We start from the raw sequence: 25,230 nt of genomic DNA, 5'->3' as shown, positions 1-25,230 counted from the left end.
TTCTACTCTGGACGTCACAACTAGGTTAGCGATAGCATTTTGAACAGAGCGAGCTATGAGTAGCTATGAGTCAGAAAAGAATTTCCGAATTTTTCAAAGATCCTGTGGGTCATGACGCCAAACAGCGGGAAACTGCGAATGTGGAATGTGTCGGCATTCAAGGGTCTTTACCCATACCACTAGCATCAACTGATCACCCTCCTATCAGCCCGGAGGAGGAGAGCTTGGATGAGCCGGCGATGCTAACTGCTGCGGCGCCGTCGGTGGATTCTGCTAATGCTACTCGTGGGGAAGCTAGCACTAGCTACAGTCTGAGTATTGAGGAGCCTTTTCAGCCAAAAGATTTTTCTTTCCCAGCCAGGTGTTTTGCAAACGAAAACTTTTCAAGATCTTTCAAGGCAGGGTGGTTTTTTTGAAATGGCCATGGTTACATTACCTTAAAGACACGGACAGAGCGGTGTGTTTTGTGTGCTGTTCTGCTATGTGTTATTCAATGAAGCACATTCACATTCCTGAGTTGAGCATCACGTTGCCGTCAAGTTGGCCTTCTTATGATGTATTTCTACTCTACAGGTTCAAAAACCTCTGTAGGTCTAATATGGGTTGGTTGTGATGACATCTCATTGTAAATTATAGCCTGTATCACATGATTACTAGGCATAGGTAAAATATCCAAGTGTAACAGACTATCGAGAACTTTATTTATTTATGTTGCCCTTTCGCAATATGACGTCATCAGAGCGTTTCTCAGCCCCCCCAACTGTGAATTACTTTCAGTGTCATTGTGCGTATCCGGTTTGTTGCTTTACCTTAACCCAGAAAGCCTCATTTTAGAAATTTAGGGAGTGGTGGCAATTTCTGTTGAATAAAACACAGGGTCAAAACGTCTTTCTGTTAAATTTAATCCAAGCTCTGCAGAGGACTCACAGCACACCACAAGAATGAGATGCACAAATGAGCAGCGGTCATCAAGAATCAGGGTGTTTTTATACACAAAAAGTGAAAAATAATCACAGGATTATATGAGCAAAAGACAAGAACAAGAGATTAGTTGTTCACAGTTCATAAGAGGAGACCATGTAAGAGAACACATCATTATTATTATGTTCCAAGGCGTAACACAGATCTGTTGCCTTCGTCAGGACAGGACATGGTGTTCAGTCATGATTACATGAGATACAATACATGACCTGTAATCATATCGGAAATTCATATAAGACATATAAGCAAAATGAGAAATTTTTCCAGTACAAGAGGGAGCTCCAAATTACTGCAATTATTGGTGCAACTGTTAATTTTCAGTTTAAATTTATATTATCCTGTATAAGTATTTCAATCCTAAATCTGAAGGGTGTTGACACAGTTCAATGCATATGCTTTGTTGCAGAGAGCATGAAGGCGGCAATCATGCAGATCGTCATAATGTCTTGGTGGCTGACAGATAATAGTGTGTTGTGGCTGAGCTCACAGTCTGGTAGTTTTTCCTAAATGACAGTGAGTTAATTGAAGATGATCTCACAGATAACAACTCCTGACTGGACCATTTTTCTCTGTTATCCCTCAGCTCCGTGGGCCCTGTCCTCCCTTTCCTTCAGCACTTCCGTCATTCCTGCCTGTATAATACAGTCAGTACACCAAAAAGCAAAAGCATAACCACTGTGTTACAAACCAGCTATTTGCAAGGAAATGGCAATTTCATCTGCAATATTAGACCTTGATGTTGTTGGATAAAAGCTATCTGCAGGCTCCCTTTACGTCTTAATTACTTACATTCCATGATTCCTTTTGGAAGATTGTTATCCTGTGGACAGGGAGGCTCTGTTCAGAAAGGTCTTAAATACATAGTGTGTAGGGACTTTCCAATGATTGACTGAGATGCAGATGTGAGCAAACTTAACTGATGCGTGATGTACAAACCAATTACACTGTCCATACATTTACATTTGGTCTTTGCCACTTCATTTATTGCTTACAGATATTAAGGAGGTCTTGCATCTGTTAGAGCCGGGGCTCTTAAAGCGTCCCGCACTCTGCCCCGGTTCTTTTGTTCTATACTTGGCTTTTACAAAAGACTCAAAATAACTGAATACAGTTCACAATTTATTAAAAGAATAATAGCCAAATGCAATGACCAGCACTGGACCCTGCTGTGTCAATGCCGGGATCACCAGTCAGAGTGCCAACAAGTTCCTCAATTCACAGTTATCTACTGCAGCTGTTCTCAACCTTGGGGTCCCGACCCCAATTGGGGTCGCGAGATGATTTCTGGGGGTCGCCAAATCATTTTGGGAGTCAGCTCTGTCGCCACTGTGTTAAAGTGTTCATGTGTTTTACCCTGTTTGGTCATTTTGTGTCTTTTTTGCTCAATTTGTGCCTTTTTTTTAAGTCATTTTGTGTCTTTTTCTGGTCATTTTGTGTCTTTTTTTTTGTCATTTTGTGTCTTTTTTTGTCATTTTGTGTCTTTTCCTGGTAATTTTGTGTCTTTTTTTGGTCATTTTGTGTCTTTTTGGTTATTTGTGTCTATTTTTGGTCATTTTGTGTCTTTTTTGGTCATTTTGTGTCTTTTTTTAGTCATTTTGTGTATTTTTTTGGTCATTTTGTTTCTTTTTTATATGATCTGAACTGTGCGTGTGAGATTGTGTTCAGTGAGCGGGGGTCGCGGACAACATGCATGTTAAATTGGGGATCGCGACTCAAAAAGGTTGAGAACTACTGATCTACTGGATGTGGGCCCCACCCCGACAACAGGCTGGACTTTATCACGATTGGTCAATTTAGGATGGTGATGCCAGTAGCCAACTCATACTGGCACCTTGTGGTTTATGTCTTTTCATAACTATGGTGTCATGCATGTATGTTTCATGTGTATGTTTCTTACTGAAATAGCTGCACCCTGACCTAGTTCTAACCGGTTTTCAGGAAAGGTTCAATAATGTGTCAACAATGTGCTCTCTTTAACCTATGGCCAAATAGAAGAAGTGAGCCTTGCTCAGGATGAGGGCAGGATGTGCCCCCTTGACTTGCAGTTCAAAAGGGGAACAAACATTTCGTTGAGCACTCTTCTGCAAAGTCACTGACAAATAATATTTTTAACACTTCAGTTACAGCTAAACTAAGCTAAGCTAAATATCCCTATCCTTCACGTAGAACATCATTAATCACACAGTTAGGTAGCTTAAAGTACAGACACATTTTAAAGTACATTTTTAAAAAACTGTGATTAATAATTAAATTTGTACATACAGGATTCTAGAGATTTAATGTCATTTTCATGTAATATTTATGTAGATGGGAGCTCAAAAAGACTGAATTTATGTGACTGAGTCAGCTAAAAAAAAAGGCACAGTGATCATTATTTGCTTACTGTTTATTTTACTATGTTTTCATAAGTGGGCTTATTTTACCTCATGGACCTGTTTGTTTTCCTTTTAATGTTGATCCAGTAGCTTTTGTCCTGATAAATTTCAGAAGAATACATGAATTGATGTCATGTTGTCAAGACTTGTGACCTGACCTGGACAAAAAATAGTTGAGTCTTGATCAGGACTTTCACCTAAATGAAAAGCTCATGTTTCTTGGCTTCCATGGTGCTGAGGAAGATGTTTCAATCTAAACTGCTCATTTTGATTGGTGTCCTTTTTATTAAATAGACATCATTTGAATATGTCATGCTGTTTGACTGAACTCCTCTTTTCTCTTCTCACCACAGCGAGGGAAGAGAACGTGGCTACCTTCCGTGGCTCGGAGTACTTCTGCTACGATCTCTCCCAGAACCCCATCCAGAGCAGCAGTGATGAGATCACGCTGTCCTTCAAGACGTGGCAGCGCAACGGCCTTATCCTTCACACCGGCAAATCAGCTGACTATGTCAACCTGGCGCTGAAGGACGGCGCTGTCTCCCTCGTTATCAACCTGGGCTCCGGAGCCTTCGAGGCCATCGTTGAACCAGTCAATGGAAAGTTTAATGACAACACGTGGCACGATGTCAAAGTGACCCGCAACCTTCGGCAGGTAAGGTGCAGAGGTGGAGCAACAAATCTGTCTTGAACCTCTGAAGTCCAGGAGATGTTGGTTCAAATTTGTCAACTTCCTATGCATTCGTTTCTGTCTCTGTTTAGCATCTCTCAGTCTGTCCTTACATCACATGCATGGCTCCTTTTTCTCCACACAAACTTGTATCAGTCAGATTTTTCATTTTATTTTAATTAACAAAGTATAAAGCTGCCCGGAACCGAAAATACAAACAAAAGACACAGGTATCTATGTAAATTTACCATTTTTTAAAAACCATTTATACACACAAAAACAATAATAAATAATAAAACTACAAAAGTCTATTTGCATGTAAATTAAAAATAGTAATAGTTTTCATTGTAGAAAGAAAATTCACATTTTAAAAATGGTCGAGAAACATAAATGGCACACTGTGAAAGCTCCAGTGATTGCACTTTCAACTTAAATTTACAGATTAACTTATGACTAGGAACGTTGACTTTTGGTTTTCCAGGGGACACAAACATTCATCACTTACTGCTTCACATACTATATAATGACTAAGGTCTCTAGAGGTCTCTCCCTAACAATAATATCTATATGGGTCATAATAAGATGAGCCTTCTAGCTCACAATTACACAGCTTCGATAAGATGACATCACAGACATCTTAACTTTTAAGGTGCCTTTGGGGAAAAAAGGCCAAATCTGCCCTGATTTGTTTAGAATCCTTTTAGCCTTGTGTCTTTTCCACCTGTTTATCTCTACACTTGCCTGTAAATAAGTGGTGACTTAGGAATGAAATGAACCTTTGTTTATCATCATTTTATTGTATTTTGTTTCATTTTATTTACTTTAATGCATGACTCAGTGTTCACTTGTACAAATTTTGTTTTTTACCTACCCCCGTCTCTGCAAAGCAAACAGGCATTGGATACGCTATGGCAAACACACTCCATTTCATGGTAGATATCACTGTATTTGTCATTTGTTGGTTTGCTGTGTACTTCTTCCTTTCCTTTTTTTGGACTTCTGGACTTTCCTTCGGGAAAAGGAAGGTTTTGGGTTTTACATTTCCCAGGTTTCATGTTTCCTTTACTTTTCTTGCCTTTCTTTTTGTAATATTTTCGCCTTTTTTCCAGTCACTCATAACCTTTGTTTGTTACAGGTTTTAGTCATTATGCTTTAATTTTAAATGTTTTTGGTGGAAACTTCTGGAAGTGTATCAACTAAAAAAGAGTGAGACAAAATCTACAATGGAACTCCAACAAAAATGCAATTTATAGGAGTAAAAATGTAACTTTAGGCCATAAACAAACTTCACCACCACTGAGTGAAACGATTCAAAACAAGGACTCTGACGCAGAAGAAAGTGGCTGAGGCCAGGACTGGTGTACAAAAAATTCAAGCTTTTAATTGTAGATCCAACTGGAAAAACAATCCAGAATGACACAACGGTTATCCACAGAAACAATCCCAAAACAGGCAGGCAAAATACAGGCATGTGCTCACAGAGGAGACAAAGACAACTGACCAGGGGTAGGAGGAAACACAGGGTATAACAAGGGGAAGCCTAATTACAAATAAGACACAGGTATGTGGGGAAAAAGAGGAAGAAAAACTAGACACAACATAAGGCCCAAAACTACAAAATAAAACAGGAAGTGGTCACACAGGACAAGCAGACCATTACACTAAGTTGCAGTAAGATCTGCGATAACTGCTGTAGTCTCATTTAGCCACTAGTTAGTAACCAACTTTTTAAGACACATAAAAGCTTCAAAAAATTATGAATGGAGTATTCACTGACATATGTTATGTTATGTTATGTTATGTTATGTTATGTTATGTTATGTTATGTTATGTTATGTTATGGAAAGAACAGTGACATTTTTTTTAAAGTTGTGTACAGGGCTTATTTTGGGCATCTAATTAAATACTCAAGTGTTAATATGCTAACTCGTTTCTAGGTTTTAGGATCCATTACTGCAACACTCTATCCTCCCTACAACCAGACTCTTACATTTCTGAACAAGTGAAGATACAACGCATGCCATGTTGAAGTAAAAAAAGTGAAAAAAATTACTAATTCCCCCAGGACTCAGAATTGTTTATTATATATAAAATTACCTGCACCAAAAGGTTATTTTACTGTACCATTAGTACTTTTGTCCTTCTTCCTTCACAGTTCTGCTATAGCCATGGCCAGATCTGATCAAAAAGAAATCTGACATTGACTGCTGCAGCACTGTACAGTAAAATTGCTTAAAATTGGACATGGTCACAGAACAAAAAAGTAGGGTATTTCGGTGTGTTGCAATATCATTTGGTCAGAGTCAGACATATTCTGAGCACAAATCCACTGTGCTTCTTAGGAATGCTATTATGGAAACCATTTTATCAAATTAGGACTGCTGACAGTTTTATTTAGTTTATTAAAAGTAGGAATAGACACGCAGCACCATCCAAGTGGCGGCTGGCTTGACCAGGTCTGCCACTGTCAGTGTTCCCTTTTCACAGCCTTACCGTATCAGATATAAAGTTGTTTTCATTGCATGAGAACATGGAAAGTGTGGCGTGAGAGCGGATCAGTTGCACAAGTCTCAGATTAAGTTCATGAGAGTTTTCAGCCCTGGGTTACGTGCAGAATTAAGCTCCATTCATAGCTCAGTTTACCTGCACTACCCTAGATGTGTATGTTAATTTTGAAGTATTTTGAAAATACAATAATTATGCACAGACTGACACACTTGGGAAGATCACAGAGCAGTATGAACAGACCTTCACCATTGAAAATAAATAAATGTTTTAGATGGTACGATACCAATTAAGCATATGAAATTAGAATAAAAAACATATAATATGATTTTGGTCTTTGATGTGTGATACTGTAACATGAGTAGAGCTCAGGTAGAACTCAAGAGGTAATGTCTAAGCCAGATATTTTCTCGTGGGAAGGCTCCCCTGGCACAGCTGTGATAATCATGGCTAATCACATTCAAGACTTTCACCCCTTCAGTCACAGAGCTCTCCCCGTCATACACACTGACAGTTTAGGAATCCTGTCGAGAGATGTGGTCCGAGTACATATTCGTATCTTGGATGGAGAATTATTTTTAAACTTAAACTTAAAAAATGATGATGCAAGACAGAGAGAGAGTTTTGATTCACAATTGTTGTGTGTGAAGTGTTTTTTAATATGTCTTGATGCGGAAGATACCGTGTAGAAAAAATTGTCAAACAATGATGTGCACATAAGCAAAGGTCTAGAACAATCTGATGGTTGCACAACATGTTCCTAGCAGCTTTGTCATGTAATTGAGGCTTGACAGTGCACAAAATAATTCCACTTAGAGACTGAAGTTTATACAGGTGGGAATCAGCAGAGTCATGATAAGATATTACTGGGGTTTTATGCATTTTGTGATGTGGTGAGTATTGCAATACAATATATTGCGATTTAAACATAAACATAAAAAAAGTTATTTCAACAACTTTCCGACACGATATCCTGACGCATCCTGGAGCCTATAGATTCCTTAGATCTTCTAGTTTTATTATACCAGTATCTCCAGTATAATAGAAGTGAGCCCGCTACGACCAAAAAGGGCAAAATTACTGCCGGCCGTCGAACGCTAAATATTGATACTTGGCAGCCATGAATCACTATAATATTGCCACGAAAAATATTGTGATACTTTGATGTATAGATTTTTACCCTCACCTCTACTATATAGTGTACTAAGGTAGAGTAATTGAATCAATGTACTTGGTTACCTTTCACCTCTGATGGTGAGACTTTTTTTCTAATACAAATGTTGTCAATGATTGGAGGTTTTTATAGCCTGGGTATACCCAGACTGCCTTGCGCGCTCAAATTTAATTTCGAACCTCCAGACGGTCTGGCAACCAAGCCAGTTTCGTAGCCCTGTTTTAGGGATCCAATCACAGAGCGGGGAGGGACGGTGAGACGATGACGCGTACTACTCGTCACTTGGAAGCTTTCCGGATCCAACATGGCTGCTGCAGACGCGAAACTCTCTATAGCTGCAGATGGTGTTTTATATAGTTTAGAGCGAAAGTTGAAAGGCGAAAGGTCTCTCGGCGGCTCCGCTGAGATCACCGGCATTATGGTGGCGGGGCTATTAGCGTCGCTAGCGGCTATAAGCGCCGCTAGCGGCTAATAGCTATTAGCGTCGCTAGCGGCTAATAGCCACGCTACCACGGACAGCGGAGCCGGCGAGAGGCCCGCAGCAGCTTGTTTATTGCCCATAAAATCAGTGGATGTGTGTGGCTGAATGACATGAGGGGGAATAAAGCGTGAAAATAAATAATCTTGCAGAAAGTGAGAACTGGAGAAGCAAAGCAGCAAGCAACACTCTCTCACAGACACACACACAACAAACATCCATCTCTGTTGCTCTACTACGTCATCTGGTATAACTGATCTGATTGGCTAAGAGCTACCTACAGACGCTTTGATAGACATTCTAAGTGTCCAATAAACAGCTCTGGAGGATCGTAAACCACACCTCCTCTATGGAGAAATGAACGGTTGGATTCCAGACCTAATCTCCAATGAGATTTGGTCTGGTGTTAGCCAGGCTAAGGTTTTTACTACATGACATAGATGTTCTGCAATGCTGGTCTGCACTCCTGCATGTTTGCATTCAGTCTTTGTTGGTGTCAGACTAACTCCTCTTTTCTCAGAGTTGGTTTCTTTTCTGCTCCTGCATGTTACTTCTGTTATCAAATCAAAACAACAAACACCATATGATTTTGCCTTATCAGTGTTCCATGAAGATGGGTATCAATGCATGTTTGTAACTGTCTCGATCCAAATTCTCCTTCTTGTCATTTTACTACCCTTCATACCTGGATGATGCTCTACTAACTTATCAAAGGAGAAATATTGGCTGTCAGATCTTGTCCTGTCTGATCCATATCACTGAAACACATCACCGGGTCTGACATTTACAATCCAGCCAGACCTGAATGAGTTCTACTAAAACACCACACCACTTTTTATCCTAAAAAGTCAAGAAAAACATACATTTTCTTTCCACACTCACTGTTTTTTCCTCACTGTTAGGTGACAATATCAGTGGACGGGATTCTGACCACCACGGGTTACACCCAGGAGGACTACACCATGTTAGGCTCAGATGACTTCTTCTATGTGGGTGGAAGCCCGAGCACAGCTGACCTGCCTGGATCTCCAGTCAGCAACAACTTCATGGGCTGTCTCAAGGAGGTAAATAACCAAATTCTACATATTGAAGTATCCTTGGGCAACAGTCTGAGCCCCAAACTGCTCCCGATGCTGCGTCATCGGTGTGTGAATGTGGTGATTAGCAAGGTGGCAGGTGGCACCTGTATGGAAGTGTGTGTGAATGGTTCAATGATCAGTAATTCAAAGCACTTTAAGTGGACCTGCACTTGGTAAATGGACCTGCACTTATTTAACGCTTTTCTAGTCGCTTTGCGACCACTCAAAGCGCTTTACACGACAGATGGCGCTCATTCACCCTTTCACACACACATTCATACTGGTGGCAGAGGCTAGCCTACCCTACTACCCTACTCCATTCACACACCGATGAAAGCAGCATCGGGAGCAATTTGGAATCTTGCTCAAGGATACTTTGACATGTAGTGTGCTTCCATGGTCAGGGAGCGAACCACCAACCCTCCGATCAGTAGGCGACTCGCTCTACCAACTGAGCCACAGCCGCCCCATACAAATGTAGTCCATTGACCATTTACCATGTAACACTCATTTCAGTCAGGATTACTGTAAAAGTCTATAGAACAGACAAAAAAGGGATTCTTTGCTATTGTGATTTTAATGCTTTTGTAATTTCAGTAATACCATTTGAGACTAAGCAGAACAAATTATGAAAGTTACTTTAAATGGAACTTATTAGGGGCCTAATTATTATTGTCATCCTTACCATGCATGGAAATAAACCAAACTTTGAATACAGGTCCAGTCATGTGCCAGATGTGCTCATCTGGCTTTTTGGGCTAATTGTACTGATGGTGTAGTAACCTTAAATTTAAAACTTAAAAATGTATACATTTTAGACCTTTAGACCATGTTCTCCATGATCTCCAGCTTGAGTAAAATTCAGAATTCCTTAAAATCTGGATTTTTGTGGTTTAAATTTAATTCAGCCATGCAGATGCGTGCGTGTGTGTGTGTGTGTGTGTGTGTGTGTGTGTGTGTGTGTGCATGAAAGCTTTAGCTCCACACATGTCAGTTGCACAGACACATCACCACAAGACTAGTCTTTTTAATAAAATAATGATAGAAAAGAAAATTAAGAAATCGATTGGGTTTAAATGTTTATATTTTTTGGACTGATGCTGTTTTTAGCAATAATTCTAATGTATCTCATCTTTTACTGGTTCACATAATAGCAATTAATGTTGCTTAACAGCGTTTGCACTGCAGTTCATTTCAAGGATAAAACATGAGATGATACTTTAACTAAAAAGAAAGTTGGATAAGAGGCTCTGAGTCATGACCCAGCAGGCTGGTGTGTGTAGAGGTCTGTGTGGCTTTCAGGCTATTGACTGCAGCCAGGGGCTCCATGGCACGGCAGCAGGGACCTGGCTGCTGCCACGGGTCGAAAACAAAATACACACATACACACACACACACACACACACACAGACGAGTACACAGCATCATATGGGCTGAAGGGAGAGGGAGGAAGTGGCGCACTAGCCATTTAATCCCCCTCTGGCCTACTTCCTGCTCTGTGCCATGCTGGGCAGGTTTGCAGTCCCTTGTACAACCGACCTCTCACACACATATGGACACACACACACACACACACACACACACACACACACACCCACACACACCCACAAACACAGACGTGCACACTCAAGCGTGCACATTAGGTTTGAGGCTATTATTTCCTCCTCGATCGTGACACACAAAGCTATCAAGCATAAAGGGTGGTGTCACATAAATAGGAGATACACTCGTAGAATCTGTATTTCTTGCGATTTCTTTACCAATTTAGATTTTGAGTGAAATTCTTATACACCACTGTCAGAAATATGAACGACTGAAAATGTCCATTTCTTAGGATTACATAAATTATGATCAAAAACTCCTTGACAATGCGGCATCTGATTTGCAGTCTTGTAGCCTGTCAGAGAGGAACTTTTGTCTGTTTGCATCTTGCCTAGTGACTCTCCTTTTTTCTTCTTAACTTTCTCCATCAACTCCCTCTTTTGTCTTTTTCGCCTCTGACAGAATGTCCCTAGAGGCTGCTGAACCTTGTGACCGATCACCTGGCTTCAGTTGAAAATCTCCTGCCAGCTGTCCAGAGCTCTTGTGTTAGCAGCACGGCTAACTGAGCTAACTGACTGCAGCCACAGTTAGCAGTCTTTTAGCAGTTAGCATTACATTAGCAACAAGTAAATGTTTCCGTCCATCACAAAACTCGGTAAATCAGAGTTGAGAGAGTACCTGAAATACCCCAAGTTATAAAAGACAAGAACAGGCATTCAGGCATCACAAGTCTGAACAACGATTTGAAGCTGATAAAGTTCCATTGTTGTTTTATGAATTCAGTTATCTGAAAATCTAGCACCGCAGGGATATGATAACAGTGTTCCAGCATATGTCACATATGAATTCATGAATTTCAAATAAAAGCTGTTTTTTTTTTTTTTTTTGTATGGCAGAAAAATGGTGGCTCAATCCAGAGACTGGTAGAGTCCTGGTCACCAGAGGATTTTATTTCATGTATGGTCCAAGCTACTGTGGCTTAAACCCCCTGTTGTCAAAGGACAGTGTTATATTTGAATAGCTCAGATAGCCAATGTGAACAGCTGTTGTCATTGGTAACTGGCCAATTGAACTCTGTTGCGTTGCGTGTAAGTCCTGTTTCTGTACGGAGCAGGCCCAGCCCAAGAAGATAAAATGTTAATTATTACAGAAATCAGGGCTCATCTTGACTGGGATCCTGCGAGACCTATGTCAGTCTGAGTCCATATGCATTACTTTACCTGTGACCTAAACAAAGCTGGCATTGAGACCAGACTTTTTTCTCCAGTTGTGTTTACTCTTGGGCTTCAACAAACCTGAAACCTTTACAACAGGTAGAAGCTGTTGACAAATCCATTAACACCTGATGGAAGGTGAACTCCTCAACAGTCACAGCACAAGCAAACCCAATATTACCACCCACATTCCTCAGAAACATATCAGAGAAGACATGGGGGAACTTCCCTCCATGAAATAGGTACAAGTCAAGTACAAGATACCACTAGGAGTCTAAAAAACAAACACCAAGACCGCCAGTTCAGATGGGATCTTAGTTGAGATCTTAAGGGATGTTGGTGCAGAGGTCCTGTGCCACATTCAAGCGTCATTCCTCAAAGTCTAGGAAAAAGAAGAAAAAGGGCAAAGGGTCTGGGAAAAAGAAGAACTTCCCTCAGATTTCAGAGATAGTGATCAAGAAGGTGGACAAGGCTGAATGTAGAGACTAAAGGGGGAAGCTCGCTCCACTCAACAACAGGCAAAATACTTGCTCAATTGCAAACCGACTGTGATCACAGTACTCTAAGAAGCACAGTGTGGCTTCAGCCCATCCAGAGGTACAGTAACGATAATATTCACAGCACACCAACTCCAGAAAATATGCCATGAAAAGAAGCAGTACCACATTGGAGCCTTTGCCACACTTAGAAAAAGAGTCTCTGAGGACCAGAACCTACGGGGCAAAACAAAACTCCCGGTCTACAGAGCCTTTGTCCTCTCCAGCCTGCTGTATGGAGCCGAAACATGGACCACGACCATTGTGCACCTGAGAGGCCTGGAACAATACCATGAAAGATCCTTGTTACAAGATTCTGAGGGCAAGGTGGGAGGGAAGATGCACAAACACCATTGTTCTGGACAAAAGCAACATGATCAGCATCATTACCACAAATCTCCAGTAGCAACTCTAATGGACAGGCCAGATCATCCGCATGTTCAACACACATCTTCCCAAGCAGATCCTATATTCCCACTCAAGGAAGATCACACGTCTTTCCACATCTCATCAAACAACTGCAACATCATGGAAAAGAGCTCCATCATGCCAGAAAGACAGAGACAGCACCGCAAGGAGAGAGAGAGAGAGAGAGAGAGAGAGAGAGAGAGAGAGAGAGAGAGAGAGAGAGAGATAGAGAGAAAAGACTCAACCATCATCGACTACAACTTACTCCCCTACTCCCTACTCCTGGTTTCATGTTCAAGAAAAATCAGTTAAATGATATTGTACACATTGTTTTCTGATCATCATGTGATATATATGTTGGTTATTGTTATCCTATGAGAGATTTGACACGGCGAGTGGGAGATACAATTTCAAAATATGGGATGGAGATTAATACTGGGAAAAGTTAAATCATGGTTACTGCTGAGAAAAATATCAAGCTCCAACAACCAACAGTTGTTTCAAACCAAGCTCTTGAACAAGTAGAGGCCTTTAAAGATCTCGGAAGTCAAATCAGCACACATGTACTCAGTCAAAGAAGTGAAATGTCGTATTCAAATAACTACAGTGGCATTGATCAAGCTGAATCCCATTTGAAAATGTAAAGCTATCTCAACCAAGACAAAGAATTTGTGATATCAACGATGACATATGGTTGTGAAGCATGGACATTGGATGAAGATACTGAAAGACGAGTGAATGCAGTTGAAATGATGTGCTTTAGAAAGATCTTAAAAGATGAAATTGTGGAGAAAAGTGGAAACCACATAACCATACTGTCCACCATCAAACAAAGAAAACCGAGATGGTTTGGACACATCACTCGTCATGGTGATAAATTCAACTTGGGTCATACTATATCACATGGCAGAGTACCTGGAAAACGAGAAAGAGTAAGTCCTAGAAAGAACTGGCTCTCAAATACAGTTTAATGCAATAAGAACTGCAAAAGATTGATCAAAATGGAAAGAACTGGTGAAAAACATCATAGTGCACCTACAGCCACTTGGCTACGGATTACGATTGTTATCCTTAATAATTATGATGGTGCATGAAACAATGTCAGGTCCCATAAACCCGACTGTTGTACACCATTGTCTACCTTAACACTTCTGAGGTAAAATAAACAAAAATGGCGGATCCTCCAATGAACAATGGGTACTATTGCTTGTCAGCTTGCAGCTAACTGATGAAACGTTCAGTGCTTCCCCTCTCAGTTTAACAGTTACCTTGTATCTAAGCTTTTTTTTGCTCCCTGCAGTCTGAAATGTTATTATGTCTGAATACCCAGTGCTGTCCACTTCTCAGAGAAGTACTAGGTGATCAGAAAGCACCTACTGTCTGAAAGCTTGTCAACATACCTCTCCCTCATAAAGTCACACACACATTCTGCCCACTTCCTCACCACAGGCCCACCCACCCACCCACACATCTGCAGCACCACCCACCTCTCCCTCCGTCTGCTGTCCAGCACCCTCTCATCCTCCAATCCCTGCCATTAAGGCTAATTTGCCGGCTGCCATTGCTCTTGTCCTCGCCATCTACTGAGCAGCATTATGGATAAATGTTTTGTTACCATGGTACTGGTCGCCCCTGGTAGCCCCTGTGGCTGCCTGGCCCATGATTATTATGCCTTTTATAAGCCAGCAATTACAGAGAAAGCCTACATCTCAAAACCTACAAGAAAAAAAAAACGTAATGGCCTACAATAACACATAATTGCTATAATTGTCATTGTCATTACACCTCCATCAACCACTCACATGGAGCCTTCTGGCTGCACCAGTGTTACTGTAACCAACAAAGAAACAAAAAGAACGAGTTCACAGACTGAACATTGAGGATGAGCAAAGCAGCACTGACTGCTGTTCTCAGTTTCGTGCGTCTGATTCTTTTCCCCCTTAATTTAAAACACTTTTCTTTGGTTATACATCCAAATGCAAATATTGTTCTTTTTATTCAACTATTTGTTTTTTCAGCAATTGTAACCTCTTTTTGTTATATGTTATTAATTGCTATATTTTTTTACAATGTACCATAAAAAGTGTTTCATTTTACAATTTGACATGCCGATCACCACACCACCATGTAGCCATTGAACATTTTGCTCCACTAAATTTGTCTCCACACCAACACCATCGCATAGTTTTGCAAACATTTAATTTCGCTAATATAAGGTTTTAAGATCCTTGCAACTGAGCTGCTTGTCCACCCAGTTGCCAGAATAAATTTGGCCTTTTACGTTTCTGCAAAACACTGAATTCTATGATTCTAAACCATAGTTTAAACACATGCTTAGCTTTGTGAGTTCAAACAAAAACTACTTGGTTACCTTTAGGTACCAAAATGAATTGGTTATGGTTAGGGGAAAAAAAATCAGGGTTTGGGTTGAAAAAAAACAACTTCCATGCATAATTGTCAGGCACTGTTTCAATAAAGATTAGAAAAAAACAAACAGAAGGCTGCCCTTCTGCGGTTCACAGTTTGTGACGTTACCTCCTTGTCATAACTCCTCTATCGCTTTCTGTCATTAGCATCTTAGCATTGCAGAATAGCGACAGTATACCCACTAAGCATTTGGCCTCTTGTACCTAATTCTTCCCTCATATGCAGTACATGCAACCAAACCAAACGAACAGGAGGTAAGAGAGGAATCATGAACTAGTCCAGACAAAATTGCCAGGGCCAACTTTTTCCAACCATGCACACCGCTCACTGACATGTCTTTACACCTCACCAAGTTACAGCTTGTCTTTATCTAATCAGTCAGTGTATAAAAGTGCCGTTGCCTCAGTAAGAGGAGCCTTCACATATTTCACTAAACTGACTCCAGCTCATGTTTTTTTTCTGGAAGAGTAAATGATGCCACCCTGTGGACAAGACCACACACTGCAGAAGCTCTGATCTAGCAAAAAGCTCCATGGAGCGTCTCATGGCAAGACCATGTGACTGATTTTACTACAATACAGGAAAACCGCTCATGGCATGTGTGTCTACATATTTACACCAAAAATGGATACTATATGATATTGTAGTCTAGTTTGTTTGCCTGTTACCAGCCTTCAACTCTGTTTGATTTAAATATATTGTAGTTGCAAATAAGGGCCTGCATGTTGTCAGAGTCTGTGGTATAGATGCAGTAGATGCCTTCCCTGGTTTGTTTATGGAATTTGGACAATCCTCTGTTACATGGCCGATTTCTACATAGCCATACATGCAGCGCGCACACACACAAACACATACACACACACACACACACACAAACTATACTCTGTCAGTGGGATTAATGGGCAAGACAGATATCTCGGCATGATAAATGTTTGTGTCCCACAGTGCCTACACAGCCACACACACACACACACACACATACACACACACACACACACACACACACACACACACACACACACACACACACACACATAGAAACACAGACAGATAGACAGACAGACAGACAGACAGACAGACAGACACACAGACAGACACACAGACACACACACACACACACACACACACACAGACAGACAGACAGACAGACAGACAGACAGACAGACAGACAGACAGACACACACACACACACACACAGACACACACACAGACAGACAGACACACACACACACACACACACACACCATTGTAAATTAGTTGTATATAAACTTCACACCTAAATACTCATAATAAAAGCAAATTTGTCAAATAATTATGGCTTTTGGGCCATGTGAAAATCCCCCCTTCCACAGAAGAAATATCAAAATGCAATGGGCATCATATATATAGTAGATTACCTCTGCTTGTTAGGCTCTAAAAATACATTTTGTATTCTGTGGGGCTGAACAAGTTTGATTTGATCTTGAGGAAGTTCTGAGTGAGTAGTGGCATTAGAATCTGGTAGCGACTATTGGCTGGCAAGCTTAAAAAACCTCATTTCAAGCCAGAGTCATATTGTGTTACATTGCTCATTCTAACACGCTGATAAGACTGTGTGTGTGTGTGTGTCTGTGTGTGTGTGTGTGTGTGATTGTGTGTGTATGTGTGTATGTGTGTGTGTGGATCGTGGAGGCCTGGTTGAGGAGATAATGCAGTGATGGATTTCTATCTTCTGGCCATTGTCAAACATTTTCAATTGCTTTCTGTTATTCTAACTCTCACTCACTCACACACACACACACCAACACACACATGTCCTTGTGTGTGTGCATGTATGTATGCTCTGTGTGCGTGTTGATGTGGATTGTGTGTTGGGCATCCCTCAGCCTGCTATCAGTCTCTGCTAATGCTTCATTCTCATGTTAACCTGCAGCCTGTGTCTGCAGCGTGCTGATAAAGCTCCCTTTGCATGTTGAAAGGCCCTTTTGCTATTATTGTTCAGAGGTGGCAGGTGCCTGAAAGTGACTTGTCAAATTGTCAGCTATACCCACCGTTCTACCTCCACCTCCCAGCCACTCCTGCCTTCCCCTCCACGTCTAGAGCAACATTTCATATAATTTATGCTCTCTTTTATTAGAAAGCATGTAACAGGGGCAAATGTGGACAGTAACCACATCAAATGCCGTGTGTATTCGTGTTAATGCAGCAAATCCTTATGGTCATTTCCCACAAAAGTGACTATTTTCTTTTTGGTGACAGTAATGCTTATAAAAAAATGATGTCAACAAAATAAAAGCACCATGCATTTACATCATCTACACATGAAAATGTAGGCATCTGTATGATGAGATGAAAATGTATGGTGTTAAACAATGCACAAATAAATACTAAACAATCGAACTGTAAAACTAATTTACAAATAAAAACATCTGAACTTGAATCAATATCAATTTGTTCCAAATTTTTCCATAAATCTTTTAAACTTTTTTTAAATTTCCTTTTTTTGTATTTTTTTAATTTTTAAAAAATGATTATGTATTTATATTATTAATTAATTCAATTCAATTAAATTATATTTTATAATTATTTTTAATTTATTACATATATATACATATATATACATATATATATACATATATATATATATACCCACACACACACACACACACACACACACACACACACATATATATATATACACACATATACATATATATATATATATATATATATATATATATATATATATATATATATATATATATATATATATATATATATATATGTATACTACAGATTGTTAATTATGTGTGCATGGATTGATTGACAAGTTGGATTGAGTTCAATATGTATAGTTTAACTATACTATATTATAATATACTATACTATACTACACTCTATAATAATATATTATACTATAATATACTGTACTACACTATGCTGTCATATACTATACTATACTATACTATACTATACTAAACTATACTATTTTGCAGTATACTATACTACACTACACTATACAATACAAAACTACAGTCGCTGTACCATACTATACTATATATATATATATATACTATACTATACTATACTATACTATATGATAACATTCTTATACTATTACTTGCATCCCATTTTTATTTAGGCTTTATTTTGGATGAGTGCAATGGAGCTGCTGGAGAGGCTTAGGGTATTTATGTGCAGTCAGAATAGGAGAAGCAACGGCTGCTTCTTGCAGAGTTGTGGGGGAATGATATAGATGATGGAGGGAGCAAGAGGAGGATGGATGTAACAAAAGAGAATGAAAGGCAACAAAGAACGAGAGTGAGAGGAGAAAGAAGCAGAGGAAAAGACAATTTTCCATCCAGTCCCCAAGCACCTTAAGGGATGAGTTGATTTACTGTCAAATCTGCTGGTGGATTATCGATAATCTCAGCCAGGCCCCTCAATCTACCCACTCAGCCATTGCTGCATTTTCAGACAGAACCCTGGGCAAGGAGCAGGAGCAGATACATTAATATGAAAGAGTGTGAAAAGGAGGAGAGGGTGTGTTTGCTTTGTGTATGTATGTGCCGAAAAGAATTAGAGAAAAAAAAGGCCTTCAATTTTCCACTTGAGCAGATTTCAATTTACACACACATCCCCCTCTGTGACTCTGTCCTCCCGTTGTTATTGATAGCATTTGGGGCGGCTGTGATAAAAGATTGGCCACTTAGTGTTTTCATTCATTTGTTTTCCATCTTTGACAGGCTGGTTGCTCATACAGGACTGTGTCTGTTACAAGCCGGCTTTGTGACGAGGGATAGAAACAGGATATCTGAGTATGAATGCAGCTCAGACAGATCTGTGCTTTGTCTGTGGGGTTAATTCAGTGGAGGAGAGGAGAAGATGGAGGCTGATACACTGCAACCACATATTGCTCTTTTTTTATTACATATTAGCAATGCTATCACATGTTTGAGAAAAGAATTGACCAATTTAGATAAGCCATCCATCACTTACCCACATGTTAGGTACTAAATAATATATATATATATGTATATATATATATATATATATATATATATATATATATATATATATATATATATATATATATATATATATATATATATATATATATATATATATATATATATATATATATATATATATATATATATATACACACTACTGGTCAAAAGTTTTAGAACACCCCAATTTTTCCGTTTTTTTATTGAAATTCAAGCAGTTCAAGTCAAATGAACAGCTTGAAAGGGTACAAAGGTAAGTGGTGAACTGCCAGAGGTAAATAAAAAAAGGTAAGCTTAACCAAAACTGGAAAATAATGTACATTTCAGAATTATACAAGTAGGCCTTTTTGGTGTCTTTTTTTGTCATTTTGTGTCATTTTGTGTCTTTTTTTAGTCCTTTAGTCCAACATAAAATGTGATTTTGAATCTTTTTTTTTTACTTTCAAAACACTATCATGCTTAATTAAGAATTTTAAATGTTGCAAATGTGCATTAATTTCAGAGTACACTGACACTATATATATATATATATATGGAAATCTTTCTCCTCTGATATTCTCCTGATCAGATCAGAAGCCTTTATTGTCATTGCACAGAGTAACAAGTACTAGTACAACGAGATTTGCCATCAACCCATCCGAAACGTATAAAACACACATACAGTATGACAAAGGTGGACAGGACAGGAAGACAGAGATGAAAGAAAAGAAATACAGCACAACTGCTGTATACATGTCTGTGTATATGTTGGCGTTTGAATGTGTAAGCCTGAGACCCGCCTTTGCCCAGTACCTAATCAGTCCCGTCTCAGCTCGCTGGAATGACAAAAAGCGTTAACATAGCAGTTGATATGTGTCTGCTCCAGTTTTAATTTGCTGTTATTGCAACTCAACATTTATTCCATGTGACAAAGGGTCAGTCATTTTTTTAATAATTAATGAATTAATGTTTGCTGGGCGAGAGTTTATGAGAAGTTGCAGACATATAAACATATACATATATTATTGAGGCATTGAAAAAAATCTAACATCTACTAATAAGCGTAAAAAAGTGGACTTATTGGCAAAATATGTTTTTTGTGTTTTTTACTAGCAACACTACAAAAAGTTTCCAGGAAAACTTATTTTAATATATGGCTTTATCTGCATTATATAGGTGCTGAGTCACTAAAGAACAGTGGTATGTAGAGAAGTTTAAAAGTAAGCATCTGTCTAAGTGTTGAATCACATTTCAACATTTTGCATCAAGCAATAGATCTTGTTTTGTTTGGGCAACATGAGAGGATTAATAAAAGTTGCAAGCACATGAGTCGGTCCACAAGTTCCCTTCTCAGCTTTGATTGCCAACACAGCTGTTGTTTGCTCTGCAGCCACCGTCTAAATCACATACTCAGAGACGTTTGTCTGGGATTAGAGCAGTTTCAGGATGGGTGTCGCAACATACATCTGGAAAACACTAAATTGTCCCTGTTTACACCACACTGAACGAAAAGAAAGCTTACAGGTAGCATGCAGCAAAAACTTCCAACCAACAGAACCATGACTGAATTCAGAGATGAACCAGAAACAACAGAACTTTAAAATCCTCCTGCTTCACTGAGGTCAGCGGGAACATTTTTCCTTCCTTGTGAAATATTGTACACTGTAAACAATTGTCTTGTAAATTAACAGTAGAATACTGGCAGCAGGGTTGCCAGCATTCTACTGTTAATTGTACAGTTCCCTTACTGTTATTTACTTTACAGTATGTTACTTTGATAAAACCACATACTGAATTACAGTACAATCCTGTATCTCCTTGATTTGACAGTAAAATACTGACACTGCAAACATCATCTAACAAATAATAGTTCAACTTACCCTGTGATTTGCTCAAGAAATGCAGGATTAAAATGGATGTTCCAAGAAAGGAAAGACCAGAGTTGGCTGAATGTCTCCTCTAGAAATACAGTAGCTTTCCGTATTTTCTCAGCCTCACCGCTGTTGATTCGACCACAACTCCCAGAATTCAATGCTATTTATGGTATATTACAGTATTTTATGGGAAACGGCAAACTACCTACAAATATAGCCCAGAACCATTAGGTTTCCATGGTGATCAAGTTAAAAGAGAACCACCTCTGGGATATAGAAAACTCTCATACCTTGCAAACACACAAATCTTGCTTCGTAGTAGAGCCCTCTGGTTTGATGAGAAAAAAAGTTGGTGTATTAACCATTGTTGTTACTCATATCATTGTAAGTGTAAGCAGAGGTACTTTGTTATGTCACAAGAGTAAACATCCATCTTTAAAATAATAATTGTGATGCTCTTCTTGCCCTCTCACAGGTGGTGTATAAGAATAATGACATCCGCCTCGAGTTGTCCCGTCTGGCTCGCATTGTGGACCCGAAGATGAAGATCCAGGGTGACGTGTCCTACAAGTGTGAGAATGTCGCCACTCTGGACCCCATTTCTTTCGAGACTCCAGAGGCCTACATCAGCCTCCCAAAGTGGAACACCAAACGGATGGGATCCATTTCTTTCGATTTCCGCACAACCGAGCCCAACGGCCTCATCCTCTTCACCCACGGCAAACCTCAGGAGCGCAAAGACGCTGCCCGCAGCCAGAAGAACACCAAGGTCAGTTCATAATTTCAACTCTGCTTTATGAAATGCTATCCTGATTATGTCTGCAAATAATAGATAACTACACTTGCTGTTTGGAAGGACTGATGAACCCTGACTTGCAAAACAGCAAATCCAGTTGCATTTACTTGATACTTATCCTATGACCTGCATGACTGAGAACCTTCATATTGCCTGGTACCTACAGGCAAAAGAAAAATAAAGACTCATTCATTGATAATCAAAACTACATCTAACCTAGTATCTGCCCTGTTGTTGTAGCTGCATAAATGTTGTTGCAGCTGGAACCATTCAAAGGAGCAGTCATCGGGCCTTTTCCACAGATTACAAACACTGTTTATGTGTTCTTTTGTTCTTGTCCAGGTGGATTTCTTTGCAGTAGAGCTACTGGATGGCAGTCTGTACCTTCTATTGGACATGGGCTCAGGGACTATCAAGGTGAAGGCCACCCAGACGAAGGTCAATGATGGCGCCTGGTATCATGTGGACATCCAGAGAGATGGACGCTCAGGTCAGTTGGTGAATCAGTGAGGTTCTTGTTCTAAAGTACATTAAAAAAACACTTTTTTTTAAAAGCACTTCAGTACAAGATTTTACTAAATATTTTTTAAATTGTATTTATTTACTAATAACTTCCATAATTGTATAAAAAGGGCATTATGCAGTCCTAAAATGAAGACATATCTATCTTCATCAGACCACACGTGTTGGGAGGGTTTTGGGGATGGGGAGGCAAATCAACACCATATTTTTTGGAGCAGCCCAAAGTTACATCAGTTTTGGGATAGTATTAGGAAAATTATGCAGCAGATTTTTGGACAGCATATCCCATTTACATGTATAGATCTATATTTGGGGGACCTGCCAGAAGAAACAACCAGAAACAAAGTTTCTTAAAAAGTTTTTTTTTAAAATACTGACTTTAGCAATAAAAAAAAGCAATCACTCGTAAGTGGTTACAAACTGATCCACCCACAGTGGACAATTGGCCAGAAATCTGCAGAGAGATTCATGAGTTGGAGAGACTGGCTTTCCTCCTGAGACTGGAAAAAGATTTATATATCGCCAAATGGGAAAAATGGACATCACACTGGAAGGAATAAAGGACTTGGCTGATGGTTTCACCTCCTCATTTTACATTTTCTTTGGGGAAAAAAAAGCAACTTATGATTTATAATTGAAAGATAATATGATTTGTATTTCCTGACTTGAGAACTCTGTTTTTGTATTTCTTGCTGTTGTCAATATCAAAATAAAATCAAAGTGATAAAAAAAAGTATTATGAAAAATGGTAAATACTGAACATATTTGAGTGATATGGTGCAACAACTGACTAATTCAAGATGACTAATGATTCATCGCTATCATTATGTTAACAGCATGATTTCTTCCTGACATCATCACCCATCTTGTACCACTGTTGCAACACATCATCTGACCTGTACTCCCTCCATCCCCAACACAGGAACCATCTCTGTAAACAGCAGACGGACTCCATTCACAGCCAGTGGTGAGAGCGAGATTCTGGACTTGGAGGGCGACATGTACTTGGGGGGGCTTCCCAATGACCGCACCAACCTCATCCTGCCCACCGAGCTATGGACGGCAATGCTCAACTACGGCTATGTGGGCTGTATCCGTGATCTTTTCATTGATGGTCGAAGCAAAGATATCCGTCAGATTGCTGAGGCACAAAATGGCGCTGGCATCAAACCGTCATGCAACAAGCAACCAGGCAAGCAGTGTGAGAGCTACCCGTGCAAGAACCGAGGTGTCTGCAAAGAAGGCTGGAATCGATTCATCTGTGATTGCACCGGCACTGGCTACTGGTCACGCACCTGTGAGAGAGGTAAATGCTTTTTTCTCTTGCATAAACCTTAGACCATACTGATACGAGCTAGGGAAGAGGCAGTAGTGTGTAAATCGACAGACACACTGGAGGACAGGAGAGAAACAGTCATTGCAACATTTAAGAAAGTCTTGATTACACGCTGACTGTATTATTAGGAGACACATACCAATTGTGTCCCATTCAAGAAATCAATTCCTTTAGAGGAAGCAGCTCAATAGGTCGAATCGGTGCATACTCCCCAAGGTTGATTCATGTCGTCGTAATGTCCCACCACAGAGAATAAAACCAATTTGGACAAGATTAGTCTTGATGACATACGTTGCCATCTTGAAATGCAGTAATGATAAGGCTGCCCTTGAAATGAGACAGTTTGATTCCTATGAGTGAGTAGAGTAGAGGCTGAGTGTGGCTGTTGTTTTACTTGAGTTTGAGTGGTGGAGTTTGAGCTTTAATTTGAGTAATAGACTACTTGGACAAGTCTTGCTGTGTTTAAATATTTGTAGGGAAGCATTTGCACATTTTGTGTCACTGCAGCACAGTCGATGGGTCGATGGATGGATGGATGGATGGATGGATGGATGGATAGATAGATAGATAGATAGATAGATAGATAGATAGATAGATAGATAGATAGATAAGTTCCAGCAGCAGCACAACACCAATACAATAAAATAGAATACAATTAAGTTAAAAACTAGTCATAATGTGCAAAATTAGAGAGTTCAAGGGACAATAAAAATACAATATAAAATGAAATGCGGATGAACATGAACAGAGCCCAGATTTCCACCTCATCCAATGTAGCATGAAAAACATTGTGGAACTAGCCAGCTACTGAATAATTAAAATTTAATTTACTTTTTCCTTCATCCACAAACTCTTGTCACATTGTAGTAAAGAACATTGCTATCACCGATAGTGACAGTGACAACTCTGTTTGGCTTATTTTTTGTAAGTAGTGTAGGATAAAGGCATGGCAAAATTAGCAAGCTAGCTAACCAGCTAGCTAGCTTTCATGCTCCACTGGTACATGATTTAATGTAATGTTTGATAGGCAGACCTATTTCCTAAGAGCCAAAACCTCACCAGGATCCACTGCTTAGATCTTGGGGCCCTGCACTTTGCCTATGTGCTTGCCTTTTATTGCACTATGGAAGGAATTATGCTAATTTATTTCGGGACCCAAATAAAATCTCCACATGTGTCACAGCTGAGTCTCTTGGAATGATTGCTATAAGGGATGAGGTACATGGATCAAAAGCATACATAAAAAGAGATAGTGATGGATAGTTAGAGAGTGAGAGAGGGCAAAAGAGAGAAAGAGAAACAGGAAGAAAATAAACAATACGGAATGCTTTAAGTTTCCAGGTTT

General features: G+C 39.6%; 1 protein-coding gene across 1 annotated transcript in view; it reads left to right on the top strand.

The window, feature by feature from the left end:
- The window catches only part of nrxn3a (neurexin 3a), a 181,127-nt gene that overhangs the window by 86,156 nt on the left and 69,741 nt on the right, over window positions 1-25,230 (top strand). The window contains exons 4-8 of the mRNA XM_059352887.1: window positions 3,710-4,011; window positions 9,086-9,247; window positions 21,707-22,000; window positions 22,370-22,517; window positions 23,472-23,855. Coding sequence (XP_059208870.1) covers window positions 3,710-4,011; window positions 9,086-9,247; window positions 21,707-22,000; window positions 22,370-22,517; window positions 23,472-23,855 — 1,290 coding nt within the window. The remainder of the gene's footprint in view (window positions 1-3,709; window positions 4,012-9,085; window positions 9,248-21,706; window positions 22,001-22,369; window positions 22,518-23,471; window positions 23,856-25,230) is intronic.

The sequence above is a fragment of the Centropristis striata genome, chromosome 16 (assembly GCF_030273125.1).
Source record: "Centropristis striata isolate RG_2023a ecotype Rhode Island chromosome 16, C.striata_1.0, whole genome shotgun sequence".
In the NCBI taxonomy this organism is placed as follows: domain Eukaryota; kingdom Metazoa; phylum Chordata; class Actinopteri; order Perciformes; family Serranidae; genus Centropristis; species Centropristis striata.
The sequence above is the reverse complement of the archived record's forward strand: the minus strand, read 5'-3'. Positions and strand labels throughout refer to the sequence as shown.